Source organism: Typopeltis vanoorti, chromosome 22 (genome assembly GCF_054136105.1).
Source record: "Typopeltis vanoorti isolate ZY-2024b chromosome 22, IOZ_Tvanoo_1.0, whole genome shotgun sequence".
Lineage (NCBI taxonomy): Eukaryota > Metazoa > Arthropoda > Arachnida > Uropygi > Thelyphonidae > Typopeltis > Typopeltis vanoorti.
In genome coordinates this window covers 857,779-885,445 of record NC_143570.1, presented here as the reverse complement: position 1 = coordinate 885,445, position 27,667 = coordinate 857,779, and the positions used below count along the sequence as shown (strand labels likewise).

At 34.0% G+C, this 27,667-nt stretch overlaps 1 protein-coding gene across 4 annotated transcripts in view; it reads left to right on the top strand.

The window, feature by feature from the left end:
* The window catches only part of LOC150094096 (HEAT repeat-containing protein 6), a 446,924-nt gene that overhangs the window by 108,123 nt on the left and 311,134 nt on the right, over window positions 1-27,667 (top strand). For all 4 annotated transcript variants that reach the window (XM_090412214.1, XM_090412213.1, XM_090412212.1 and 1 more), the window contains exons 7-9: window positions 2,514-2,642; window positions 18,089-18,209; window positions 25,378-25,595. In XM_090412214.1, the coding sequence (XP_090268340.1) occupies window positions 2,514-2,642; window positions 18,089-18,209; window positions 25,378-25,595 (468 nt within the window). The remainder of the gene's footprint in view (window positions 1-2,513; window positions 2,643-18,088; window positions 18,210-25,377; window positions 25,596-27,667) is intronic.

Genomic DNA, 27,667 nt, shown 5'->3' with positions numbered 1-27,667 from the left:
TGAAGCTTAGCTAAGCATAATTCTGTTAATGGTCTAAGTTAAATGGAGTTGAATTGTGTGTGAAACTAGCCACATGTCTGACGTATATATGAACGTATATATTTATCTTTGTCTTTAAGCTGAAGACTAGAAAAGCTGACTAACATAATTTGAGAACTAGACACATGCGTTGCATTGTTACTTAGCAGAATTGAAAGGAACCAGATGATTTTGATATGTGTGAAATCCTATCTCTTATATGTTGTAATTACCATGTCTTAGTATGAATAAATTGTTTTGTTTGTTAATAACTTGCCTGATTTCGACTGACCAATGCACTTCTCATAAAAAATGTAGAACCTGTGTGTCCTTAAAGTTAAAGTTAGCCACGACTGTCTAAATTTAAGTATCTAACGTTGCTTGAATTAGAATTGAATATTAGAGATAATTCCGTGTTCCGCTGAGCATTTGTCTTATATGTATAGGAAAGACAAACAATTCCTTTGCGTGATCTTTAATGGCACAGTTGTTATACAAATAAATTTTTAAAGATCAGTGTAAGAGAAAGCCAGTTAGTTAGACAAAGGAATTGGTTCCAGCCAGAGGCAATTCTTGAATCTATACTCCACACACGTGAAGGTAGCATAGTTACGACCTTGAGAGGGGGGGAAGAAATTGTAGACTAAAGGATTAAAAATGATGATTAGCTCAAGCAACGATTACAACTCGGAGTTACGACTGACAAGAAATTAAGAAGTTAAGATAAGGAATAATATTGAATATATTTTGAATCAAGTATAAATAAAAAATTAAAGAACATAAAAAGTCTTATTATTTAAATTAAGGGGATATTAAATCCCACATTGTTTTAAAACCGAATTTGTTTATATCGCTTATGTCGTTTCTTATATATTCGTTTATATCGAATTTGTTTATATTTATATTTGTTTATATTTGTTTATTTAAATAATGTTTATATCGCCGAAATGAAGCCTATTGGCTCTTTATATTTAAGTAAAAAGGCTTTATTTTTACAGCATCAATTTTCTATTTTGCTGTTGTGTTCTTCGACATGAACCAGCTTTTTCTTTTTTGTTGGCTCCTCTCTCTCTCTCTAATGACACAAAAATTCTCTTTTCTTAGTAGAACCTTCTGTGAGACGATTAGCACAAATACGTCTTTTTTTGTTTAATTTTCCATTTTTCAATTTGCGCACTTCATCTACTTGAAATGGCATGCTGTTCAAGAAACTATCTTGGTGAATAGTGTAGCTACCCCCCCCCCCACACACACACACACATTCCCTGATTACTGCTGCTCATATATAATATTTTATGGTTATTTCTTCACAATATTTCATCTGTTTTCATCTTTTCCTACTTTGTAATTCTTTAATTTTTCTTCTGGTGTTAAGTGCTGAGGTTGAGTTTGTTTCAATAGCTAACTTGACTTTTGGAGCTTGGACAAATTTCATGCTTCTAGAAGTTTGCTACCAAGCAACTTCTAGAAGTCAGTTATTAGGAGCCTAGAGAGCATTCTGGAGTTTGGTTTAGGACCCTTGTTGCTTTATTAAGTTAGATTAAAGTATGATGAATAAAATCATTCTCTTTGTTGACGATGTGAAGCTCGATAATGCAGTAAATTATCTAGATGACCTCAATATTCTTCAATTATCTTGAAATTGAAGAATATTGAAGAATATTCAATTATCTTGAAAGTGTGGAAAAGTAGACAGAGATCTGGAAATTAAAATTTAATATGAGAAATGTAAGTATACATTTCTTATATTAAATTATATAGAAATGTATACTTGCATTTCTCATATAATTATCCATTCATAATCCATTTAAATTATCCTTCCAAATCATAAGGCAGCACGTGCATTAATAAATGCAGTAAACTTTTTTTGCAGGCCACTACTTACTATGAAAAAGCATTTTGCTATGTTGCTACAATACCTACCACCATTTGGTTCACTGAAAGCATGATGGCATCATTGTGCATTTGCCATTAATAAACAGTAACTATTCAACTGAGTTATTGTGGAACATCTTTTATGAGAGTACAGATTTATCACCAAATTTGCACATGCTCTCATGGAAGAATGATGCATTTTCATAATGGATAGCGTTAAAAATCAGATTAAAATTTAGTATGATTTGCTAACATATTCATGCAGTATTATGACAAATGTTTTGTGAAATGAATTTAAGCATATGTAGATATTAGTAGCCATTTGCATACCATTCTATTAAAATTCCATTTTCATACTAATAAAACACATTCAGCTTAGCTTTCTATCATCGTGTAAAATTTTTATCTTAAATATAAAATCTCACATTAATTGATAGTTGTATATCTGATGTTATAGTGGCATGTTCAAAAACTAAGTTCTTAAATATCTTCATTAATATCTTTGTTTTTTATTTAAACAATATTTTAAAATATAAGTGCTAGAATAAGTTTGCATCGGGATTAATCATAATATTGCATATAAAATCATAATGGAAGTTGAATGCCAAATTTTTTTTAAGGTCCTTCTCTATCATGGACTTCCTGGTCAGGGATCACTGAAACCAACTGTACTGTACCCTACACCATTAAGTCAGTATATTCCTCAAGATCAGGAACAAAAGAAGGATGACGTTGTTTCATATTCACAAGTGAGATTTCTATTATTTTATTATGTATTACATGGAATCTGTTAAAACACAAATCTGCTTTTAAAGATTGATAACTAAAGGACTGTAAATAGCTATGCACATAGGACAGAGTTTGTGTAGGTTGACATTTTCATTAGAGATTAATATAATTTAGATATTTAGATATATAATCAAATCACAATGGATTTCATTTAAAACTTTTTTAGTATTTATTAAAATATATAATTTATTTGAATTATATATTATCAGTCTAATTAGATCGTCCTTAAATTAAACTACACTTATTTTTTTTTATCCCCTCCCCTTGTTGAGAGGCCTAATTTTTTTTGAAGAAAATTATATATCAATATATCAAGCTTTATCTTTGAAATTTGTACATAAATTTCCTTTTGTTTATGTATTTATCTTAATTGAATTCTGTTCATATTCATGTTCACAACTATTTGTTTATATCATGTATAATAAGTATTACTTCAAAAAGTGAATTTCAGATGATTGGGGTGGAGCTTTCATTGTATCCATCTGTAAAAAGGAAAATAAAACTGAACAACAAAATTACAGAGGCATTTCCCTACTGAGTGTTCCTGGTAAGATTCATACTTGCATACTTGAGAACAGACTAAGAAAAACTGCTGAAGAGAAACTTGAGGAAGAACAGCTGGGTTCGGGTCTGTAGGTTTGCCATTGTCAGTGGTGAACCATTCACAATTTTTAGTGAAAGCAGCAAATTAAATATGAAAATTGATAGTACACAATAATCAGAGGTGGTATGGTAAAGACCCATAAATACAGATGAAAAATTAGCCAAAACACCAAACTAGCATTATACATGTCTTCAAACCCATTTTAATTTATGGACGAGTTTAGTTAGGAATAAAAGAGTTGATCAAAGACCAAAGCCCACAGGTATGAAATTTGTGGCCAAATCATATTAAAAATAGTGATATTAGAAAGGAACTCAACTTTGTTAGTATTTATGAAGGTGTAAGCATAGCTGTAAAGTAGTATGGTCCCTTAAACAGAATGGAAAAGTAAAGATTAGCAGCAAAACAGGTGCTTAATATCCAGATGGAATGATGCAGTTAGTAGTGCCTTAGCGGAGTGAAAACCAGAGACTAGACAGATAGCAGATTTATTGAAAATAAAAAAGTGTCAATAAGAAGCCATTAAAGCAAGTAATAACACAGGCCTGTTATGGAAAAGTTGTCTGAGAAGTAATAATTGATTCTTATAGATTTTTAGGTGCTGAGTTAGAAAAAATAGTAAAAAAATTCCATCACCCACCAATTTTACCCAGTTTCTAATTTTATCGTTTTTATTAGTAGTATTTGGATTTAAATTCAACACATTGGTGTTTATTTTCATTCTCCTTTATTTACAGCTAATTAGTTGTATAAGTGCTTTTTTGAAGTGCCTTTTTATGATAAATAAAGAAATTTCTGCGAAACTTCTCATTCTTAAGATAGGAGAGGGAGGGAGGAATGCAGATAAAAGTGCAGGTGGCTACTTTGACTCTGATTTGCCGAGATAATGGATGACTTTCCTGTTGTCACAGACACTTACATTTTCTTGTTTGATTCTTTAGTTGAACTTTAGTCGTTGACTACTAAGGTTATCATATTTCTGAAAGGTGGCATATTTTCTAAGTTAGTGTGAAGATTTAATTTAATGTGGTTGGAGTTTTTTTAATGTTTTTATGTAGTATCATGTAATAGTGTTGATGCCATTCATTAAAAATCGTTTAACTGTGGCTTCAAGTGGTTGCAAAAATTCACCTAACATTTTTTGCTACATATACAGGGAGTTGGTGGTAAAAAAACATTACAGATTTCACGAAAAAAGTGTACTATGCGTATTTTGGGATGAAACTTGGTGACTTAGATAAGCCATGGGCTCCGCATATAGTATATTCCATTTGTGTAGAAGAACTTAGGAGGTGGTCGAAGGGAGAACAAAAATCTTTCCGTTTCGGAATTCCCATTGTATGGTGGGAACCCTGCAACCGTACCGATGACTGTTACTTCTGTTCTTTGAATGTTCAAGGTTTTAATTTGAAAAATAAAAAAGACATTTTATCCTAATTTACCATCTGCAATATGCCCAGTGGAACATGGTTCTGAAATACCCATGCCAACACCTCCACAAATTTTAGAAGAACCACTCAGCAGCAATTTAAACAAAGAAGTTGAAGATTTCAATGATGACAAATACAAAGATAGTGGCCCACCTGAACTTTTTTCACAGACCGATTTAAATGACTTGGTCAGAGATTTGGAGGAAACTGCAGAACTGCTAAGCTCGAAACTAAACAAAAAAAAATTTGTTAGCCCCTGGCACTTCTTTCTCATGGTTTAGATATAGAGAAAGAGATTTTCTTCCTTACTTTTCAGAGGAAGGTGATTTAGTTTATTGTAGCGATATTCCCGGACTGATAAGCAAATTCAACGTAAAATATGAAGTCATTGATTGGAGGTTGTTTATTGATTCCTCAAAAAGAAGCCTCACAGCTGTACTTCTCCATAATTACAATAAGTATGCTTCAGTACCAGTAGCACATTCCATACATTTGAAAGAATGATACGAAAATTTAGCCTTCATTCTCAGCAAACTTAAGTACAATGATCATGGATGGACAGTTTACAGTGATCTTAAAGTCATATCTATGATTTTTGGACAACAAAGAGGATACACCAAATACTCATGTTTTTTGTGTGAGTGATACAGCTGAAATTGAGAGCAACATTGGATCAAGAAGGAATGGCCAGAAAGAGTCACATTAGAATCTGGAAGTAAAAATGTGTTACACGAAACTTTCGTTGCTCGGGAAAAAATCCTTTTACCCCTGCTTCACATAAAGCTGGGATTGATGAAGCAATTTGTCAAGGCTTTGTTGAAAGAAGGAGAGTGTTTTAAATACATCTGTGCAAAATTTCCAGGATTATCTACAGCAAAATTGAAAGAAGGTATTTTTATCAGTCCAGACATCAGAAAAAGAAGCATGGAAAGCTTTGAAAGAGGTGGTGACCAAATTTTTAGGAAATCACAGGGACCCCAACTATAAAATGATTGTGGAAGACATGCTACAGAAATTCAAGGATTTGGGATGCTCCATGAGCTTAAAAGTGCACTTTCTTCACTCTCATTTAGACTACTTTCCTGAGAATCTCAGAACTGTCAGCGAAGAGCAAGGAGAGCGATTCCACCAAGACATCACGGAGATGGAAAGAAGGTATTAAGGTATGTGGAATGTCAGTGTGATGGCGATTATTGCTTATTGCTGGATGTTACACAGAGACGACCCGGAAAAAGAATTTCAACAAAATATAAAGTATGTACTAAAGCTTAATCTTTAATTACTTTAATTAAAAAATTTTTTCCCAATACTTTCATTCCAAAAATGTTTACAGAAAATTTTAAATACTGTTATGTTACTTAATATAATGCATTTTAAAGCTATTTTACTGTAATTTGAGATCCATTTTGTGAAAAATTCTTACATGATAGAGAAAAAGAAGAGATATTTGAAATCAGCGGTCAAAAATAAATGAAAAACAGTTAATAGTTTCCAGGCAACTTTTTATGACTCGAATTTTGCAGGCCTGTGTAATTAAATTTAACTGTGTAGTACTTTCTTGGCACACTGTATATCACTTATGGAAACAATGATATCCTAACTTTAGTCTCAAAGATTATTGAGTATGATGTTACTGGATTATTTCATTGCTTGTAGTATTATTGTACTTTTCTTTTCTTTCCTTTTTTTTTACATAAAATAAAATCTTATAAACTCAAGGAACTATACCAGTTCTGTTTAGTTATTTTTCAATTTGATACTTCATTAGTTTGGAACTAGTTAGACAACAATACTGTTTGAACGAAAGAGTTCATATCTTGATTTTCAGATTTAAACTGAATTTTTTTTTTTTTTTCCTTTACATATTTGTGATTAAACAGTCCATTGGTTTTCTGTTAGTGATTTATTCCTTATATAGAGAATTTTGGGAGTGTCTGCTGTATTGTAAAAAATAAATAAATAAATAATAAAAAAAAAAAACTGGTGGCATAAGGTTTATTTACACCTCATAGCAAAAGATTTGTGAATTTTTGCTGTATTATTATTATCTGCAAGTCATTCTGATAATAATATAGTGAAATAAAGTGAATATTGTTTTTGATGACTTATGCACATATTAAAGTTAGTTTTTATCAACATTTGAAAACATATACAGTTCTGAGAAATAGTTCTTTATTCTGGTGGCATATACAACTTAAATATGATAAACTTAATACACTTCACACACTTCTGGAAGTGATAAAAGATGGAGGAGTATACAAAGTGCCCTGTACTTGTATGCGGCTTGTTATAGACAGACAAGATCTGTTGACATTCACCTTGGAGAACATCCGAAATACACTTGCCACTGTTATGACCTGTTACGACCCGTCTAAGACGGGTCACACTACTCAGAGTTGAGAAGCAAAATTTCATGTCTTGGTTAAAATAAGGAATTTTACTTTAGTGAGATTCTAATTGGAGAAAAAAATGGAAAACTATGGTGCTTGCAGCTGAGAACCTTAAGGGTTCGTGAAGCTTAAGAAGAAGAGATTTTAATTACTGGCATTAGTGTATGAGGTAGGTTCAGGAAAGACACTCTTTAACATAAAAGAGTTTAATTAACATCTTTTTGTAACATATATACAAATGTATGCATATTTGTGTATGTGTGTAGTTTAACTAGGTTCTTTAATTTATTTATATATGTACAATTTTTCATGACGGCATTGGATGTATAACTTGTTAATAAACTTAGATATATATATGAATGAGCACTTTCTTTCCACTTATTATGTTATCTGACTAAGCTAACACAACTTAGATATATATTCTTATAATTAACACTATACACACAACATACTTCAACAGTAAGCATTTTCGTTCTACCAGTTATGTTATCTTACTTTGCAAGGCACATAACAAATAGGAAGTTTAGGTTCTTTTGTAGGCTGACTTTAAAAAAAAAGGTCTTATGAATTGTCCTTCACGCAGTCTATCTTCACTTAAGAAGAATATATAAAATGTGTATCACTATGGATTTGCATAGCTTTATACTGCATGCAAAAGTAGCATACCAGTATATTGTAAGAATTCATTGTTGTATATATGAACATTTCATTACCTGTCAGTTAGTAGCAATGATATTTGAGATTAAGTGACATCTCCTTCCACATATATCCTTCCGTATTGCCAACCTCTCCCCATCGTGCTTTCTTACTTCCTTCTTTCTCTAATGCTCTCCAGAGTGTTAGAAAAAGGAGATAAGATAGGACTCTGAAGTGTCCTGTCTTGTCCTTTTATTCTCTTTCTCTTCTCTGGCCTTGTATATAGCTTGCTTAGTGTTATATATAGCTTAGTGTTTTGACTAATTTCTCTCCTACTCCATATAAATGTATTCCTTTGACTTCCTACAATATCAGCTTTGATAAAAATTATGCTTAAATAGCTGAAATGTTCTATTTGTTCTATAGGTTCTCCATTCAGGATGCAGCTGATATTTGCAAAGAATATGCCTATTTTTCAGTATACTGAATTCATGTTACAAAATATACAGCAGAATCTTAAATAACAAACTAATGAAATATTCCGAAAACTTTATTCTAGAGGTACAAAATGGATTTAGAAAAGGACGATCATGTATAGACCCAGCCTTCTGCCTAAAATTAATAATAGAGAAAAGAAGAGAATATAATTTAGAAACACATATTGCATTTATTGACTTTGAAAAAGCATTTGACAAAGTTAAAAGAAACATATTATTTAACATATTAAAAGAAAGACAAATACCAAATAATATCCTAAAAGCTGTCACAAGTATATGTGAAAATAATCAAATACAAATAAGATTAAATCATGAGCTATCATATACAAGAGAGATAAACCACGGGGTCCGACAGGGATGTCCCCTCTCAGCAACTCTTTTTAATATCTACTTAAATGAAATAATAATAAAATGGAGTAAAAATTTACATCAAGGAATTAAACTTTCACTTACAGTTAACTTAAACACTCTCCTCTTTGCAGACGACCAAATAATAATTACAAATTCTGAAGATAACTTACAGAAAGCTATTTTAAATCTAAATGAGATATCCAAAGATTATGGTATGATAATATCAATGGAAAAATCAAAAACTGTGGCCTTTAAAGGACAAGATCCAGCAAGAACTAAAATAGTATTAGATAACAAGATCTTAGAACAGGTGAATTCATTTAACTACCTAGGATGTATGATCACTTATGAAAATGAAAAAGATATAAACATAAAAATTGCAAAATATTTAAAAATAAGAGGAGTAATTAACTCTATATTTAAACCAAACCTAGTTCAAAAACAAACCAGGTTAAAAGTATACAATACATTAGCCCTACCAGTCTTAATGTATGGAAGCGAAATCTGGACAATAAAACAAAAAGACAAACAAAGATTAACAACAGCAGAAATGAAGTTTATGAGAAAAACTGCAAAGTATACCCTATTTGATCACAAAAGAAACGAAGATATTATGGAAGAATTAAACCAAGAACCAGTAATTGAAAAAATTAAAAAATATAAACATAGATGGATGGAACACATTCAAAGAATGAAAACAGAAAGATTACCAAAACAAGCCTTAAAGTACAAGCCATTAGGAAAAAGAAAACCAGGACGTCCTCTTAAACGATTCAACGATGACTTCTAAGGCCGGAACAGGCCATACTAGGCCTAAATCCTTGATACGTATGATGATGATGCCTATTTTTCATTATCTTTGTCTGATTTTCATACCAAATTAATTACAGCAGTTATTCAAATATTCATTAGCAAATAGTTATTCATTAGCGAATTTTAGACATGTTCTGGATTTATTTAGTTCAAACCAATTCAACATATGGATCTGAGAGCCGGGTAAGAAATAAAACACTTCATGAAAGACTGGAGACCACAGTTATAAGAGTTCTGAGAAAAATTAGAGGAGTGAACAGATGGCATGAATGGCAGTATCATATTAAAAACGAAGCTATTAAGAAGTAACTTGACATTGTTAACATTTAAGAATCTGTGAGAAGATCTAATCAAAGATGGCATGGTCATACATAAACAGAATGGGAGAGGAGGAAGGTTAGCACAAAAAGTATTTTGTGCCAAAATGGCAGGAAAAAGATCCAGACAAAGACCAACATCTAGATGAATTGATACAGCAAGAAATGTCTTAGAAGAGTGAATTATAAGATCTGATAATATCAGAGTCCTAATAGATAACAGATTAATTTGGAGAGAAATTGTTGATAGGAAGTTATTAATGATGTAATCTATTTTTATGTAGTACTAGCATAACGTCCTGTACACTCCTTGAGGATGCATATCAGGGATTTGATGATTATGATGAGCATTAGACTTCTTATTTAAGTTTAGGAGGATAAATCAGACGGGAGTTAAACAAATTAGTAGTATCATTAAGAAGGGACTTCCAAAAGAAAACATTATACAGAAAATAGATGACAAGAAAGGTGATTAGCAGGCTCATGAGCAATGCAAAGATAGGCAAGAGGTGGTGATTTAGTGTGGTGAGGAAGGCAATATCAGATTATAGCTGAGGAGGATAAGGGAATTCCAAAAGGTTCTTTCACTTGCAAGCAAAAAGGAAGAATGATAACTAATGGATACGGACTGTAAGAAGGTGACAGAAGCAGAAGAAATGACTGAATTTTGATAGAAGCAGAAGTAGTTGAATTACCTGGTGTGGTAATTTTCAAGAGTGTATCATCCAGATGTCGATAATGTACTGACCAGTATGACAGGGTTTGAGATGAGAACAGTGGTAGATGGACTCAGTAGATTTTGGATATTAAGAAATCTCAATGTAAATATAGCAATGTAAATAAATATTATCTCAATGTATCTCAAAAATGTATCTCAATGTAAATATATGGGGTTAGATGAGATACCAGCTCATGTATTACAGGAAAGTGTAAGAGAAATGGCAGCACCTTTAACCAGTCAACTTTTTCAATATCTTAACCACCAATATGAGAAATATTATAATAAATTTAGTTTAATCTTTTATCCAAGTGTAAGCAAACAAAGTTTGCACCTGAAGTATCTTCAGGACTGAGGCAACTTGTGGTAAAAGGTGGACCAAGCTTCCATCACTCCTAGTCTTAGTATCTCCCATAATGCAAAGCACATCTCCTTGCAGACATATATATAATGCTATGCATCAAGGGAAGGGCCACTATCCTGACCGCTTTTGACGTTTATTGAATGTTCAAGTACAGGTCAAACTCCAAAAACTCAGCGTTGTTCCCCTCAGTAATAGGCTCAACCTGCCAGTGAGAAGAACTCTCAGAACCGGTTGGCTCTACACTGTGGCAGGCTCACCCCACCACCGAGCAGAGCCGCTCATATCTCATCCTGGCTGAATGGGATATGAGGTAACAGCAACAGCTGTGTCTCAGTTAACTTCACAGGCTACAGCATTACCATTCATTACCCCCCACCCCCACCCACCCACCCAGGACCTGGGTGACAGCAACAGCCGAGCCTCAGTTAAAACTTCATGGGCTACAGCATTGCCATTCATCACCCACGCTTCCAATTGGTTTCGACCTTTCTTGAGGTCTCTTCAGTGGGAGCCAGGCCCAGAGGTGGTGATACTAAGGTGGAAGCAATGGAGAAGTCATATTTACCTATATGAGTTGCCAAAAGGTGTCTCACCTTATTAAATTACTCTGGATTTAGAGAAAGATGTTGGAAGTTTTTTTTTTTTTTCACTCCCTTGCTTCTAGTATCCTTACTCAGCTGGTAGATGCAGCTTCGTTTTATTTTTATTTTTTTAAATCATACTTATTCTGTATAATATCTCATCATCATCATCAAATTCCTGACATGTACCCTCAAGGGGTGTACAGGTTATGATAGTACTACATGAAAAATTTACATCATTACTAACTTCCTATCTACAATTTTCCTCCAAATGAGTCCGTCACTTGTCAAGTCTCCATTATTATCATTATCAGATCTTATATTTCTATCGTATAAGACACATTGTACCATATCAATCCACCTATATCTTGGTCTTCCTCTGGGTCGTTTTGCTGCCAACCTGGCAGAGAACACTTGTTTTGCTAATCTTTCCTCACCCATTCTGTTTAAGTGACCATACCACCTGAGATTAGCTCTGCTAATGCAATCATGGATGCCGACAATGTCAAGTTCTTTCTTAATATCCTCATTTTTAATATGATATTGCCATTGATGACATCTGTTCACGCCTCTAATCTTTCTCGGGACTCTTATATCTGCAGTCTCTAGTCTTTGGTCAAGTGTTTTACTTCTGACACAGCTCTCAGATCCATAAGTTAAAACTGCTTTTGAACACTGTCTTGTATACAGCTAATTTAGTGTTGCGACTACTTTCTCTCTTATTCCATATGAATTTATTCAATTGACTTCCTACCATACCAGCTTTGTTGATTCTGTTGTCTATTTCCATATTTAATTTACCATCTTCACTAAAAATCGTGCCTAAGTAGCTGAAATGTTTTACTTGTTCCACAGGTTCCCTGTTCACAACACAGTTGACATTTTCAACAATTCTATCTATTTTTATTGTCTTTGTCTTTTTAATGCTCACCTTCATACCATATCTATTACAACAGTTATTCAATTTAGTCAGGGAATCTTGCAAACTTGTAGCGGATTTATTTAGAAGTATAACATCGTCCACATAAAGCAAAGAGCTGACATTAACATCTCCAATTCTGATATCATGTTTAATACCACTTTCCTTCATAATGTGATCCATATAGATAATGAATAACAGAGGGGATAATGTACCTTCTTGTCTCACACCAGATTTAACATTAAACCATCTTCCTGTACTTCCTTCAATTCTAACTGCCGACTTACAACTCAAATAAAGACTAAGTACTGTTTGATATAATGCCCCATTGACACCATATAACTTAGCGTATTGAATAGCTTCTCTCTTGGCACCTTGTCATATGCCTTTTCCAGATTGACAAAACTTAAATACAGATCTTTGTTATATTTCCATGATTTCTCCACTATTTGTCGTAAAGTGAAGATCTGATCCTGACAGCCTCTATTTGGCCTGAATCCAACTTGTTCTTCACCAAGCTTTTCTTCCACAATTCTTCTCAACTGTTTCTCAAATATGCTTGCGTAGATCTTGCCAGGAACACTCAGTAGGGAAATACCTGTGTAATTCTCACATTCAGTTTTATTTCCCTTTTTATATATAGGTACTATTAGAGCTCTACTCCAATCATCGGGAATTCGTCCCTCTGTCCAGGCTTTCTGAACTATGCAGTGTAGCCACTGTAAGACTTTTATACCACCATATTTCAGCATTTCTGGTCGAATATCATCTATTCCTGCTGCCTTTCCACATTTCAAGCCTTTGATGGCTTTTTCTACTTCAAGTATGGATATGTATTCCTGACTGTATACCTGTTGTATGTTTTTTTACCACTGTGCTATCACTGCTTGTTTCATTTAGCAATTTTTCGAAGTAATTACTTCATACTTCAAGGATATCTTTTTCTCCTATTTTCATTTCACCTTTATCATCTCTAACTCCTTTTTACAGCACTCTTTCCTCCATTCCTAAGCTTCTTCAACAACCTCCAGAATATCTTACCACCTTCTTGATATTTATTTTCTATGTTCTTGCCAATGTCCTCCCATGACTTTTGTTTAGCTAGTTTTACACAGTGTTTCACTTTCTTACATTTGTCTCTGTATTCTCTAAGAGCACAAGCTGACTTATTTGCTGGGAACTTTTGATATACTTTCTTCTTTTCCTTCACTGCCTCTTTAAACTTCTTGTGTCCACCATGTGGTTCTGATTTTTCTATCCTTGCAGACAACCTCACCACATGACTCTCTGGCTGAATCAATTAGGGCTTTCTTCAAGGCTTGCCACTGAATCTCCAAGGTTTGGTTCCTGTTCTCAAACTCTTTTATTTTTTCTTCAATAACCTTTGTGTATTTTAGTCTACTGTTCTCATCTAAGAGCGGCTCAACTTTTATTTGCTTTAAACTTACTTACATTTTATTCTTTTCAGTACGAAATTCAATTTTATCCTGCTCAAGACTAAATAGTGATCGCTTCCAATTTCAAATTCTCTGTACACTCTGGTGTCCTGCACCAGGGAGAAAACATCACTATCAACAATAACATAGTCAACGAGACTTTTCTTATTCCTTGTCTCTTCCCTCCATGGGAATTTGTGCACATTTTTATGTTGGAACATGGTGTTAGTAATAACCAGTCCATGACCTGAGCAGAAATCCAGCAGGTATTTGCCATTATTATTGGCTTTGTTCTTTTCTCCAAATTTTCCCAAAATATTTTTGTATGTCTGACAATCATTTCCTACTCTGCTATATAGATCCCCAACAAGGACCAACTTTTCCTTTTTCATTGTGTCAGTTGCTTTTTCTAAAGCATCAAAAAAATCATCCACTTCTACCTTAGTAGAACCTTCTGTGGGACCATAGGCACATATAAGTCTTATTGTCCAATTCCCCATTCTCATATTTGCCCACATGAATTTACTTGAGACTGCCAACCATTCAAGAAGATTAGCCTCGTATTTTGTGTTGAATACTATGGCTACTGCTTCTTTTCCTTGATTGTCATTGCCTGAATATAACATTTTGTATTTATTGCTCAGAAAGATCTCACCATTTTTGTTTTTGTCTTTTTTGTTTCAGTCACCCCTATTATGTCGATCTGGTACTTATCTAATTCCTCCGCTAGCTCCATTTCTTTGCCATTCAGACTTCTTATGTTGATAGTACCGATCTTTAACTCTGGTGATGTTGAGTTGGGGTTTGCTTTCAGATTTGTTCCTGTAGCTGACTTTTTGCTGTTCGCCCTGGTTCCCTTGCGAAAACAACGGGGGCCTTGTTTAACCGTGTGACACCCCAGCCGGCATGAAATTTTGTCATGTTGTACCATCATTTTCTGTATTGGTTTAAGCCAATAAGTATACAATTTGGTAGGCTAAATCCCAAATTGCTAGCCCATCCTCGTTTGTTCAGTATCCAGGTAGATACCCAACAGGGTGCACCACGAGAAGGTGAGGATTGGACATTAGGTCAGAAGCCCTGGTTGGTTCTCCGCATTCCTTTAAAGGCTATGTTGAGGTCCTCTCTCAGTTATACAGCTTTGACCCTTAAGCACCCCTCTCCTGTCATTATATCGTACATTTCTCTCATCAACATATCTCCATTATATCATCTCTCTATTAAGCAAACTTTGCAAATTCATTCCCAGTCAATCTGTCCTTCAGATCAACATTTCACAATCCTCATATGAATTTTAGTTACATGCTCTGAACATCTAGCATTATGGGAGATACTAAGACAAGTAGTGATGAGAGCTTAGTCCATCTCTACAACGAGTTGCCTCAGTCCTGAAGATACTTCACGGTGCAAACTTTGTTTGCTTACACTTGGATAAAAGATTAAACTAAATTTATTATAGTCTAACTAAGTGAAAAAAAAACCGAATAACTTCCAACATCTTTCTCTAAATCCAGAGTAATTTAATTTGGTGAGACACCTTTTGGAAACTCGTATAGGTAAATATGACTTCTCCATTGCTTCCACCTTAGTATCACCAACTTTGGGTCTGGCTCTCACTGACAAGACCTCAACAAAGGTTGAAACCAGTTGGAAGCTTGGACGATGAATGGCAGTGCTGTAGCCCATGAAGTTTTAACTGAGGCTCGGCTGTTGCTGCCATCCAGATCCTGGGTGTTTGGCTGGTGGGTAATGAATGGCAATGCTGTAGCCTTTATACAAAAACAAATGCTGAGTTTTTGGAGTTTGTCCTGTACTTGAACATTCAATAAATGTCGAAACCGGTCTGGGTAGTGGCCTTTCCCTTAATGTATAACATTATACATGTTTGCAAGGAGATGTGCTTTGCATTATGGGGGATACTAAGACTAGGAGTGATGAGAGCTTGTTCCACCTTTATCACTAGTTGCCTCAGTCCTGAAGATACTTCAGGCACAAACTTTGTTTGCTTACACTTGGATAAAGGATTAAACTAAATTTATTACAATCTAACCAAGTGGGAAAAAAAAACTTCCAAAATGAGAAATATTAATTGGTCTATAATTGGAAATGTTGGTCTTGGACTCTCCTTTTTGTGTTTTTTTATACAAAGGAGAGTCCAAGACCAATATTTCAAATTATAGACAAATCAATATTTCTCAGATTGGTGGTTAAGATATTGGAAAAGTTGATTAAGGGTAGAATTCAGGAATGGGAGGATAGAATTTATGGTATACTCTATGGGGGAACAGCATGGATTTGTGAACAGGAAGTGTCACAGGAATTTTCTCACTTTCTGCTATAAAGTGACTGCTGAGCTGGATAAGGGAAATGGCTAAATCATACTATTGCTGGACTTTGCAAAAGCATTTGACAGGATAGTGCAGTGCATGGATCTTAATTACATAAGACCTTATTACATGGATAAGAGGGTGGCTAATGGACAGACATCAGAGAATAGTGTATGGTGGAGCTGAATCAAAGAGAAGGCAGATGATTGGTATCCCACTGGACTCTGCACTGGGACCACGGCTGTTCAGTTTATACATCAGTGATATTAGGAGTGATTTAGAGGGGAATATCTAGTTATTTTCTTCTGTTACTAACCTAGGGAGAGCACTAGTTATAAGGGTGATCTGCAGAATGACCTAAATATACTGGTCATTTTGGCAAAGGAAAATAGTTATTAATTCAGTGTGTCAAAGTGTACAGTTATGCACTTTCAGGATGAAAGAAACTAAGGCTTTGTAATGCATAACTGGAACTGAATTGCAAGAAATCAATGAGGATTTAAGAACAATAGTAAGACAGAAAGTTGATGTTCAGAAGATATATTACAGAAGTGGACAAAATATCTCAAAAGATCACTTGAATGCAAAGGAACACACTGCAAGTAGGAATAAAGAGGTTATTTTCTCTCCTTATAAGACTTTGATATGACCACCTCTGGACGGTTGTGCCCATATTTCGTCATCTAGGTTTCTTTAGCACGTGAAAGTAGTGGAGAGGATTCAGAAGCAAGTAATTAAAATGTTGACCAGTTTATGGAGAGCTTTGTATGACAGACTGAATGTTTCTGGGTTACAAAGTTTAGCTAATCAGCACAGAAAAGGGGATATATAGAAACATATAAGTTACTAAAGGGGGATTTTATGAAGCAGTTGCTAAAGCAGTTTTCTGTTACTTAGCTGGAAATGAGAGAACAAGTGGTCATGTCAGAATCTAATGAGTCCAGCACTTGACTAGGACTGTATACTAATATAATATAATAATATAATATATAATAATATAAGGACTGTATTTTTTGCTTGGAGAGCAGTGAATAAGTGGAAAAGTTTGCCACCACAGGCAAAATTCATAGTCATTCATCAATGAAGCAGTTTTTGAGTGCTTTGTTGATGAATGACTTTAAAGAGATGTATATATATGTGATATTCACTATGTCAATAATGATTAGTGTGTGTGTGCCTCCCATTCCTGTGTAATAATAATTGTAACCATTTAAAATTCCCATAAAATCCCTCTACATAAAACAAGCATTTAGCATTGTACATTTATGTTAGGTGGAGATTGAACTGCTCTCTTAGTCTCCAAAAGCTAGATAGGATTAAAAGGCCTTGTCTACTCCCTATAAGGGAACAAAAGGCATTAGCTTATTATCATTATTATCATCATTTATGTTAGGATCTTAATAGATAACAATATCTAATGGAATGTTATTTATGACAGTTTTATTCTTACTTACTTGCATCCATGGTTCACCAAAGAAGTCATAGACCAGAGCATATGAGTGACATATTTCCAGATTGCTGGATTGAATGAAATCCCTAACAACACTATAACCCCCATAATGATTACTAAGAAGCCCAGAAGTGTATAAAAGTATATATGTGTAATTGTGATATTTGCATCAATCAGAAATGCATGGATGGATGCCATACTGTAAATGAGGATAGGTTATAATCTGTCATGCTGGATGGATGGATGGATGGCATAAGGATGTGGTAGTTTACAAAATATCTTGTATAGAAATGTGATCAACCTTTTACACTTAATTTTTCATTCTGATTCAGTAAAAATATTATTATACACAAAAAATGAACTCAAATGAAAATAACATGAATGGCATTTTTTATGATAATTACAAACAAGAAAGTTTATATTCCAGCATAATCTATTAGGATTAAATCAATGTAAATTTTATGTCAAAATATCTTATAGACAAGGATATTAGAGTATATCATTTCTAGAAAAGTTACGCTATAAGTTCTACTGTACTACATGATTCTCACAAATATCTGACAATCTTGACAGATACCAGTACATAACAGAAGAACTAGAAGGAGGGTGAAAACAAAAAAAAAGTTGACTAAAGAAAAGAAAGGAAAAAATAGCAATAAGAACGAAGGCAATGATGAAAGCAATGATAGTTCCAGTAAGTTTTAAAAGATCAAATATGAACTTAGGTTCAAAATTGTTTATTTTATTTTACCTTTCATAAAATCAGATTATGTTAAAAAAATTTTTTTTGAAATTGGAAGAAAAGTTTCTGTATTGAATACGTTATATAGGTTGAATACGCTATATAGATCAGCACAAAAAACCCTATAGGTTTTTTGTGCTGACTTTGGAAGTAACATTTTTTGTGTAACTCCCACCCATAAAAGGTTGTAAACTTATCATATATTAGTAGCATGGGTAGACTAAGGATTTTTTTTTTATTTTGATTAATTTTGTATGTTTTTTGTATTTTTTATTTATTTTTTATATAATCCAGAAACCCTGCTCTAGAGACTAAATGTGGAACTCTTTCATCTCCCAGTGTAAGATGGTTGTTTCTCACTGGGCGATGCAATTCATCTTCCACCTAAAGACAATCACAGACATTCATGCTCACTGTGAGTTTTGAGCCTTCAGTCTGTTGGTTATAGAGCAGTTACGAAAACCACTTGGCCAACAGGGCAGCAGTTTCTTTCTCATTTAATATTTTGTTTTATATACACGAACTTAAGTAGTGACATACATTGTAACCAATAAGATAATGTATTATTTGTTGCTGCGATGTTTTGTGTACATAAATACATTGAGCCTATAAATATGGTTAGTAGATTTGAGATTTTCAGAAAAAAAAAAATTGTAATGCTGTCTATTAGGGCTAATGCTGAGATATCTAAAACAAATGCTGCTAGAAGTAATATTCAGATTATCTAAGGCCAGACATATGTACTAAATTGCAACATGCTGTGGTTAGGCTTCAGGAGACTTCATGTTGGTTGGGCTTTTTTTAGTAGCCATGGTATATTTAGATGTTGCAAAGGACTTTGATAGATTGCTTCATGACAAGCTGGTAATTAAATTAGAACAGATGGGGTTGGATAGTAGATTATGTTGCTGGATTGGCAATAAAGTATCAGCAAGTTGTGTATGGGGGAGCAAGAAGAGGAAAGCGCTAGTGATGTACCTCAGTGGTAATCTGTTTTGGAGCACTCCAGTTTTGCTCTTCATTTTGTATGTTAACAGGAAGAGTTTTTGAAAGCTGGTGATGATATACACTTCTTTGCAGATGATGCAAAGTTAGGAAGAATCATGAAGTATAAAACAGATATTTTAGCTTTGTGAGAAGACTTGATTAGACTGAGTGAATGGGTAAGTGAGTGAAATTAATTGTTCATTGTTACAAAGTGTAAGGATTTAAAATTCTGGAAGCAAAGATGTGATGCAGAGTATACAGTTGGCAAGGATATCCTGGAGGAGATGAGGGATTGTGGGTTGGTGGTGGACAAAGACCTAAAATTTCAAGGACACCTTGCTGAAATTGTGAGGACAGCATAGTAGATTTTGGCAGTAATATAGAGGACGCTGACATGTAGAAGTAACAATGTTATGTTTCCATTGTATAAGCATTTGATAATGTTACACATGGATTACTTTACACAGATTTAGTCACTTGGTTTTCAAAGGGGTGAAAAGATATTGGAAAGGGTCCAGAGATTATTGATTAGGGTTGTTTTCAGTCTCTGGAATGCAGGTATGATGAGAGATTGAGGAAATGCAATTTGTAGAGTCTGGTTGATAAGAGGGGAAGGATATGATTGAGATATATAAGTTGGTAAAGGGGTTATTACCAGATTAATTTGGATGTTTTTCATAGAATGGGGGGGGGGAGGACAAGGGGAGAACGGGCAAGAGACCATCTCTGGAAGCTGTATAAGGAAGGTGTGTGTGTGTGTAGGCAGGGGGGGGGGAGTAGGATTTTTGCTGGACAGTAGTAGGTGATTGGAATGTATTGTCTGAGAGTGCCATGTTATGATGGTAAATGCATTTAAGGCAAGGATGATGAGCTGTGTTTGTGACACTGAGCCTCCCATGATGAGTCTTTTGAATCCATAGAGGTCTGATACTGATGATAATAATAATCTTACATTGCAAAAGAGAGTATTTAGGAGGTCAAGAAATGTAGTTATCTGTTTATGCACAATACCCACATCCCTCAGAAATAATTAGTCCTCTGTAGTGATAGGCAATACCAATGATCAGTTGATAAATTTTGTCACTCATCCCATTTTGCTTATTAGGTTTGTAGTGACCAAACTGATGAGTCTCAAGTGATTATTATTATAGATTCGTCTTCATTTAGCTACACATATACCTATCATTGCTCTCATCAAACTTATTTCCTGATGATTCTGTTACATTCATTTATTACTCACCATGAGAAAAATTGGTACTACAGCACTTTAAATGATGACTTCCTTCCTTCCCCATGCACATCCTCACACTACCTGCCATTTCATCAGGCCCATGGAAAATGTTAATGGTTTTCAATTTTGTAAGTTCAATAGCTTTATTTTAAGCAACCATGTTCTCTTTTCAAACCTTGTATAACTTGAATAGAGAAAACAGAAATTGGCAAAATTGCCACCTTATGGAGCTTATTTAAACTTATACATTTCTCATGGAACAAAAATTGAGCATTTTGCCATTTAAAATCTATTACTGCAGGCAATGTCACAGGATTGAGACATTTTTATATATACAGAATCATATAAAAAATGAAGATATTTGGAAGAAACTTAACATTGTTAGCATTCAAGAGTGTGTGAGCAGAGTTAATCTTAGATGGCATCACTTAAACAGTATGAGAGAGGAAAGGTTATCTAAACAGATATTTGATGGCAGGAACTGAAATGTAAGATTTTGACAGTATTGGAGTCCTGACAGATAGCAGACTGATTTGGAGGAAAAGTGTTGATAAGAAGTTGGTAATAACATAAACTTTTTGTATGGCATTATCACAGCACCCTGCACTCCTTGAGGAAAGGAATTTAATTATGATGATGTTGAAAGTATATATAAATTTATTAATATAAAAAATTCTTTTCCACTCATGGTTATACTGTAGGTTTAGAACCAATAAAGGGTACATTGGTTTATAGAAACATAGTTAAAAATGCTACATTAATGGTTTAATTTTATCTACATAGTCTCTCTGCCTGTTATTTTTTATGCATTTTTTAAAACATGCACACTACTGTTTTTTTGAATTCAGTTCCTATTGTTGTTCATTAGTTGTACTGATGATGTCTTATGATACATAATATACTGTTTATATTATGTAATATGTAATAATAGCTAGCTGAAAATAAAAAAAAAAATCTTCAAAACCTACTAGAAGAGATGCTGAAGCTAAATAAGATCAGATCTAAATAAGAAGATAATTAAGATCAGAGGAAATACTTTAGATCAAGTAGAGAGTTATATATATTTGGGTCAACTAATTACAGAGAATGGAAAGTGTGATAAGAAAATATTAAGAAGAATAGAAATTGCTAGATCAACCTTCATTAGCATGAAAAACATTCTGACCTCAAGGGAAATTCACACAAAAACAAGAATTAGGCTGTCCAAATACTACATATGGTCAACACTGCTAAATGGAGCAGAAATCTGGACCATATCAAAATATTGTGAAAATAAACTAAAAGCCTTTGAGATGTGGATCCTCAGAAGAATTCTTAGAATCCCATGGACTGCCAAAAAAGCAAATATTAGAGATGATTGGAGAAGATAGGAATCTGCTGAAAACCATCAATAAAAGGAAAACCACCTACCTTGGTCACATACTAATGCATGAATCCCTACAAAAAAACACTTCTAGAAGGAATGATACAAGGAAAAAGAAGAAGACAAAGAACAGATTGGATGGGAAATATTAAGGACTGGACCTTTTTGTCCTATGAAGAATGTAGAAGAGAAGCACAAAACTATACATGGTGGAAGCTCATGGTAGTCAACCTCCTGGAAGGAGATGACATCTGACAAGACATGTAATAAATATATTTACTGTGGCATTATTCTATAGTTATGGATACCTCACAGGTTTCACTATATAAAAAAGTTTTATTCCTTCATGGGGAATTAACAGCAGAAGAGCAACTTATTAGGAAAGCTTCATTTGAAACAGGGTAAGCTACGTGCTAGAATCTCATTTTTAAAGAAGTGCAGACACGATAAACTTTCCACTTTTGCTAAATTAAATGAAGTCATTAAATCACTAGGTGCTCATACAATTTATCAGAAAGCTAGCCATTCCTTGTTGCTCAGTTACGAGTTACGAGTAATCAGTTACGAGTTTCAAAAAAGGAACTTTTTTGAAACTCGTAACTGATTACTCGTTATCCTCAATTGTATTCAATAATTTATCTCTTATACTTTAATTTAATTTAAGTAATTTTAATTTCAGCCTGGTGTTTTTAATCCATTAACACGTGACTGTGTATATAGGGAGATTCTAATTTAAGCATGCGCACTACGAGGGTGATCTGAAAAGTTCTCGGCCTAACAATGAAGAAACAAATTTATAATTTCAAAATTATTTTTATTTTTAAACATAAATCTCCCTTAAGACTAATACATATATTCCAGCGATGCTCCAGTGCTATTATCCCGTCCCTGTAGTTGTTCTCAGTAAGATCTGCAAAATACTGGTATACAGCTGCAATCACCTCTTGATTCGAAGAATAACGCTGACCAGCAAGGAAGAGTTTTAGTTTTGGGAAGAGATAGAATCGAGGAAGCCAAATCTGGGGAATAGGGTGGATGTTCCAACAATGCATAATGCAGATTCCTTAATTTTCCCACTGCCAAAACACCTTTGTGGGCAGGTGCATTGTCCTGATGAAAGATGATTTTTTCTTCTGCAAACTGGGTCTTTTCTCATGAATTTTTTTTGTCTAGTCTGGTAAAAAGATTGGAATAGTATTCCCTGGTTATTGTTTTACCCTTTTCAAGATAATTAATAAACAAAAAAATGTCTTTAGCATCCCAAAACACCAATGCCATGACCTTTCCTGCTGATGGAACCGACTTTGTCTTCTTTGGTGCTGAACAACTGGCTTCTGTCCATTGTTTTGATTGCTGTTTGGATTCTGGTGTGTAATGGTGAATCCAAGTCTCATCCATAGTAATAAATTGATGCACAAAAATTATTGTTAAAACGCTCCAAGCACTGTTCAGAAATTTTCATGCGAGTGCGTTTTTGATCTGCTGTGAGCAAGCGTGGCACCCATCTTGCACAAAGCTTTTTCATTTGCAATTCTTCATGCAAAATATATCCTACACATTCTTTTGAAATGCCTATAGTCTCAGCAATTTCATGCACATTGACTTGCCCATCATCCAATACCATATTGTGCACTTGATCAATGATTTCTGGTGTTGTTACATGTATTTTGGACATCCTTCACGTCGATCATCTTCAAGGCTGGTACGGCCACATTTAAACTTGCCAGTCCATTTCTTAATTGTCGAAAATGAAGGAGAAGAATGCCCATAAACTTTTATGAACTTCGAATGAATTTCTTTTGCCATTAAACCTTCTTTTACAAAGAATTTCATTACTGCACAATACTCAATTTTATCCATTTCAAGGGATACAGACAACACTTTTGCTTCAGACAGCTGTATAAAAAAAACTACTTGATGGAATGACTTGCAATTTCACATGGATGCTTATGACAGATGTACCAACTTCGAAAGGAAAAAAAAAATCTTGCCAATAGTGTTGCCATCTATGCTCGAGGCCGAGAACTTTTCAGAACACCCTCATACTGTTTTTTGAATTCATTTCCATTTGTTCGTTAGTTATACTGATGATGTCTTATGCTACATAAGATGAAATATTTGCATAATAAAAAAGTTATTTACTGTGCATACGTGTTATTCTGTACTTATCTTGGTCTGTCAGTCTCATATTCTCTGCTGGTTTATCTGCCTTGTGGGATGGAATACCATGCCATCTCATATGAGTATGTTTAACTTGCTTTCAATTAAAAAGCCCTTATAAAGATTCTGTGCATTATGGATTTCTACCCCAGTGTTTCCAACCAATTTGGTCATTTTCACCACCTGACACCTTCAGAGGTTCTGAAAATCAGAACAATATAATTTCATCTATACTCTCATTTTGATATTGTAAGCATAAAACTAAAGATGTTAAACATGAGTTTGAGCAATTGAGGTCCAGAGCAGCTAGTCCTCGATCTGTTGCTGAACTCAGTGCTGCTTTGATGGAGGAATGGAGACAAATTCCACCTGATGTCTGCTGCACATTGGTGAAAAGCCTCCCTTAAAGGGTGCAGGAGGTGATCGAAGCCAAAGGTGGACATATCCAATATTAGGGTTCACCTGCTAGTGTCAATTGTAAATTGCTGAAGTGTCCAGACAATTATTGGTAAATAGTGTATATGTCGTCTGTAGTGATTTAACCTTGGTATCTTCCTGGATCCAACTTAAACCGATGAGATCTCAATTAAGGTTGAAACCAATCTGGGTAGTGACCCTATGGTGCATAGCAACATTCATGTGTGAAAGGAAGTGTGCTTTACATTATGAGATACTTAAGCAATTGTTTGAAGTCAGATGAATTTTAAAAGCCACGTGTGACATAGTAGGGCTACTAATACATGTATAGACATAAGAATATGTATAAAATTAATAAAACTTATTTGACAAATATTTCAATCTGAGACTATAAGATCATTCTCAGTGTTAAGCAGTTCAAAAAGGAGAGAACAATCAATGGATTTTTTTAAAAAATGCTATGAGCTGTGTGCTAGTATAATGAGTTATAACAACAAGATGTAGTAAAATGAAGTATGGATCAGGAAATAAAAAAAGAAGAAGAATAGAAAGATAGTCCCTTCTCTATAGAATTTCATATCAATGAAGCTAAAATTTTCATTGGAAAAATCCCAAAAGAGGAATATTGAAATCAGTGCTGGATAAAACAATAATATGCTCGGTATTGAAAGTTTTTTCATTTGGTTATAAATTGAAATTAAAGATGCAAAGAAATTATATTCTTCTTTAATCTTTTATCCAAGTGTAAGCAAATAAAGTTTGCAGTGAAGTATCTTCACAATTAGCCTCTATATACAAGTAGTCTAGTCGTGAAGATACTTCATGCACAAACTTTGTTTGCTTACACTTGATTCAACAATTAAGCAAGAACATTGTTTTTTGGCATGTTTAATTTCAATATGCTTAGTGATTATTTATGATAATTTTATTTAGTCTATATTATCCTCATCTTTTCTCTGCAGGTAATATGTCTGATTCTGGTAATGTATCACCCCACCGTTGGAAAGTTTGCTCATATTCCTGTTCTCAGCAGCTTGGCAATGATGTGCATATGTGGAAAAAATTCAGCAGCTCAGATTCAGAATTTTCAGACACAGAAGCAGGACAGGCAGCTAAATTGAGATCTCTTCAATCAAGCGTTCGGCATTATGCTTTTGGTACTCTGCAAGCAGTAATCCGAGTAAGTAATATTCAAAAAGAAATTTTTATTTATATTGATTTCTTTTATGATACTCCCAAAAATTGTTGGGCTTATAATAACTGTATTGACATGGGCGACTTAGAAACAAAAAAAGGAACACATTGATGTTGGATTTTGTGAAACTCTATAATTTTTACAAATTATGTATGGAAGAAAGCTGAACGTATTTGTCCACACAATAGGACATGTGTGACTTGTTAAAGCACATCACACAAATGTGTGATGTTCTTTAACAAGTAGCAGAGTTATTCAAATGAAATGGTTATTGATGTATTAGTTGAAAAAGCATGCTGGAAATTTGGCCACTCTGAATGTAATTTAGGATTTTTAAGGAGGATTGTATGGACATTATTCCAAAGGTGAAGCCATGTAAAACTCTTAAAATTTTGCAAAAATGAAATTTATACAGAATAAATAGTTGGATTATTCACCAAACTAGAGAAGGAGGTGGGGGGGGGAGGGAATGTCACATATTTTCTTAGGAATTCAAAGAACTAAATAAGTTATCTGATCTTATTAGAATGTAATAAATTGGTTATTGAAAAAAACAAGTGAAGTAGTATAACAATCAAAAAATCATGCATTATTCTAGGTGGTATGATTTTTGATTAAATCAAAAAAAGTAAAATCAAGATGAAATTAAAATAAAAGTAAACTTTTTTTAGTAAAACAAGCTCTCTCCCTCAGCTGTATCTTAAAGAATACAGGATTCACACTGACAAGTCAACAGCTTAGAATAATCTCAGAAAACAGGACATGGGTCAGCAAAGTGCAAAGCACCAGCATCACACTCACTCACTCTCTCTCTCTCTCTCTCTCACACACACACACACACACACACACACACACACACACACACACACACACACACACACACACACACACACACACACACAAAGATATAGAGTACTCTTAAATAATACCCATCAGATGATTTATTGATGCAAAAATTAACAGAGAAGAGAAATCAGTATGATATTTAATACTGATCTTTAAGATAAACTTATTGAAGTTACAAGTATAATTATGTTCCTGGATTTCAGAAAGAATGTTAGGAATTTCAGCTAACTGCTTGTAATTTAAGTATTATTTTCATAGAAAAGGCTTCTGAAATAAAATAAAATAAGAGAAATACAAAGTAGCAATCTGTTGATACAGCTGTAGTCTTTGGGAAAGACTGTGTAAGGGAAGTTGTTCCAGAGAATGGAATGAAATGAGGAGGAATAGAAGTTTTTTCCAGTTGGTCTAAACTGGACAGTAAATAGATTTTGACTACGAGCTACTTGCATTCTTGCAGTCTTAGAAAAAACTAGAGAAATGTGGTCGAACAGTTCAGAGAACATTGCCCATGAAAGCATTTGTAGATGATTCATAAAATAAAAACAGCAAAAGAGAGTAATTGGATTGAAGTTTTTAGTACACTACTGCAAATGTGTGAATTTTAATCCAAGGTTGAATCAATTTGGGATTTATGTAGTATTGCAGTTGTATAGGCAAGAAGTAGTGTCTTGAGCAGAAAAGGACACCTAGTTTTCTTGAGGAGGTGATATTTGTACTAGGAAAGGTTATGGGTGTGGGTCAAACTCCACAAGAGAAATCTGATCTTATTTGGATATTTGGATATATGATTTTTACAAAAGTAAAGGGGAAGTGAAGTACATTTCTGAAAAGTAATAGGACTGCATTTTTTATAACATTGAAATTCACAAGGTTATCTTCATCCCACTGAAGAATGGTTAGGAATTTAAAGCATTGGTTATGAAAGACTTGATGCTTAAAATGATTGTGCACTAAAAGTTTTCAAATTTTAGTGAAATGTCAAATTTCAGAGAAGTGGAATAAGTGTACGGTCATTAACGAAGCATGATTGGATTTGTGGTCATTGAGAGATCATTTACGTACAGGAGGAAGTGAGATGGTGAAAGTACAGAGCCCTGGACATTACTACATTTGGTGAGGAAATCTGAGATGAGGAAAGCCATCTGCCATGACATATAGTGAATAATCAGAGAGTATTCTACATTCTATTCTTTGCAGTTGGGTTGCCAGCT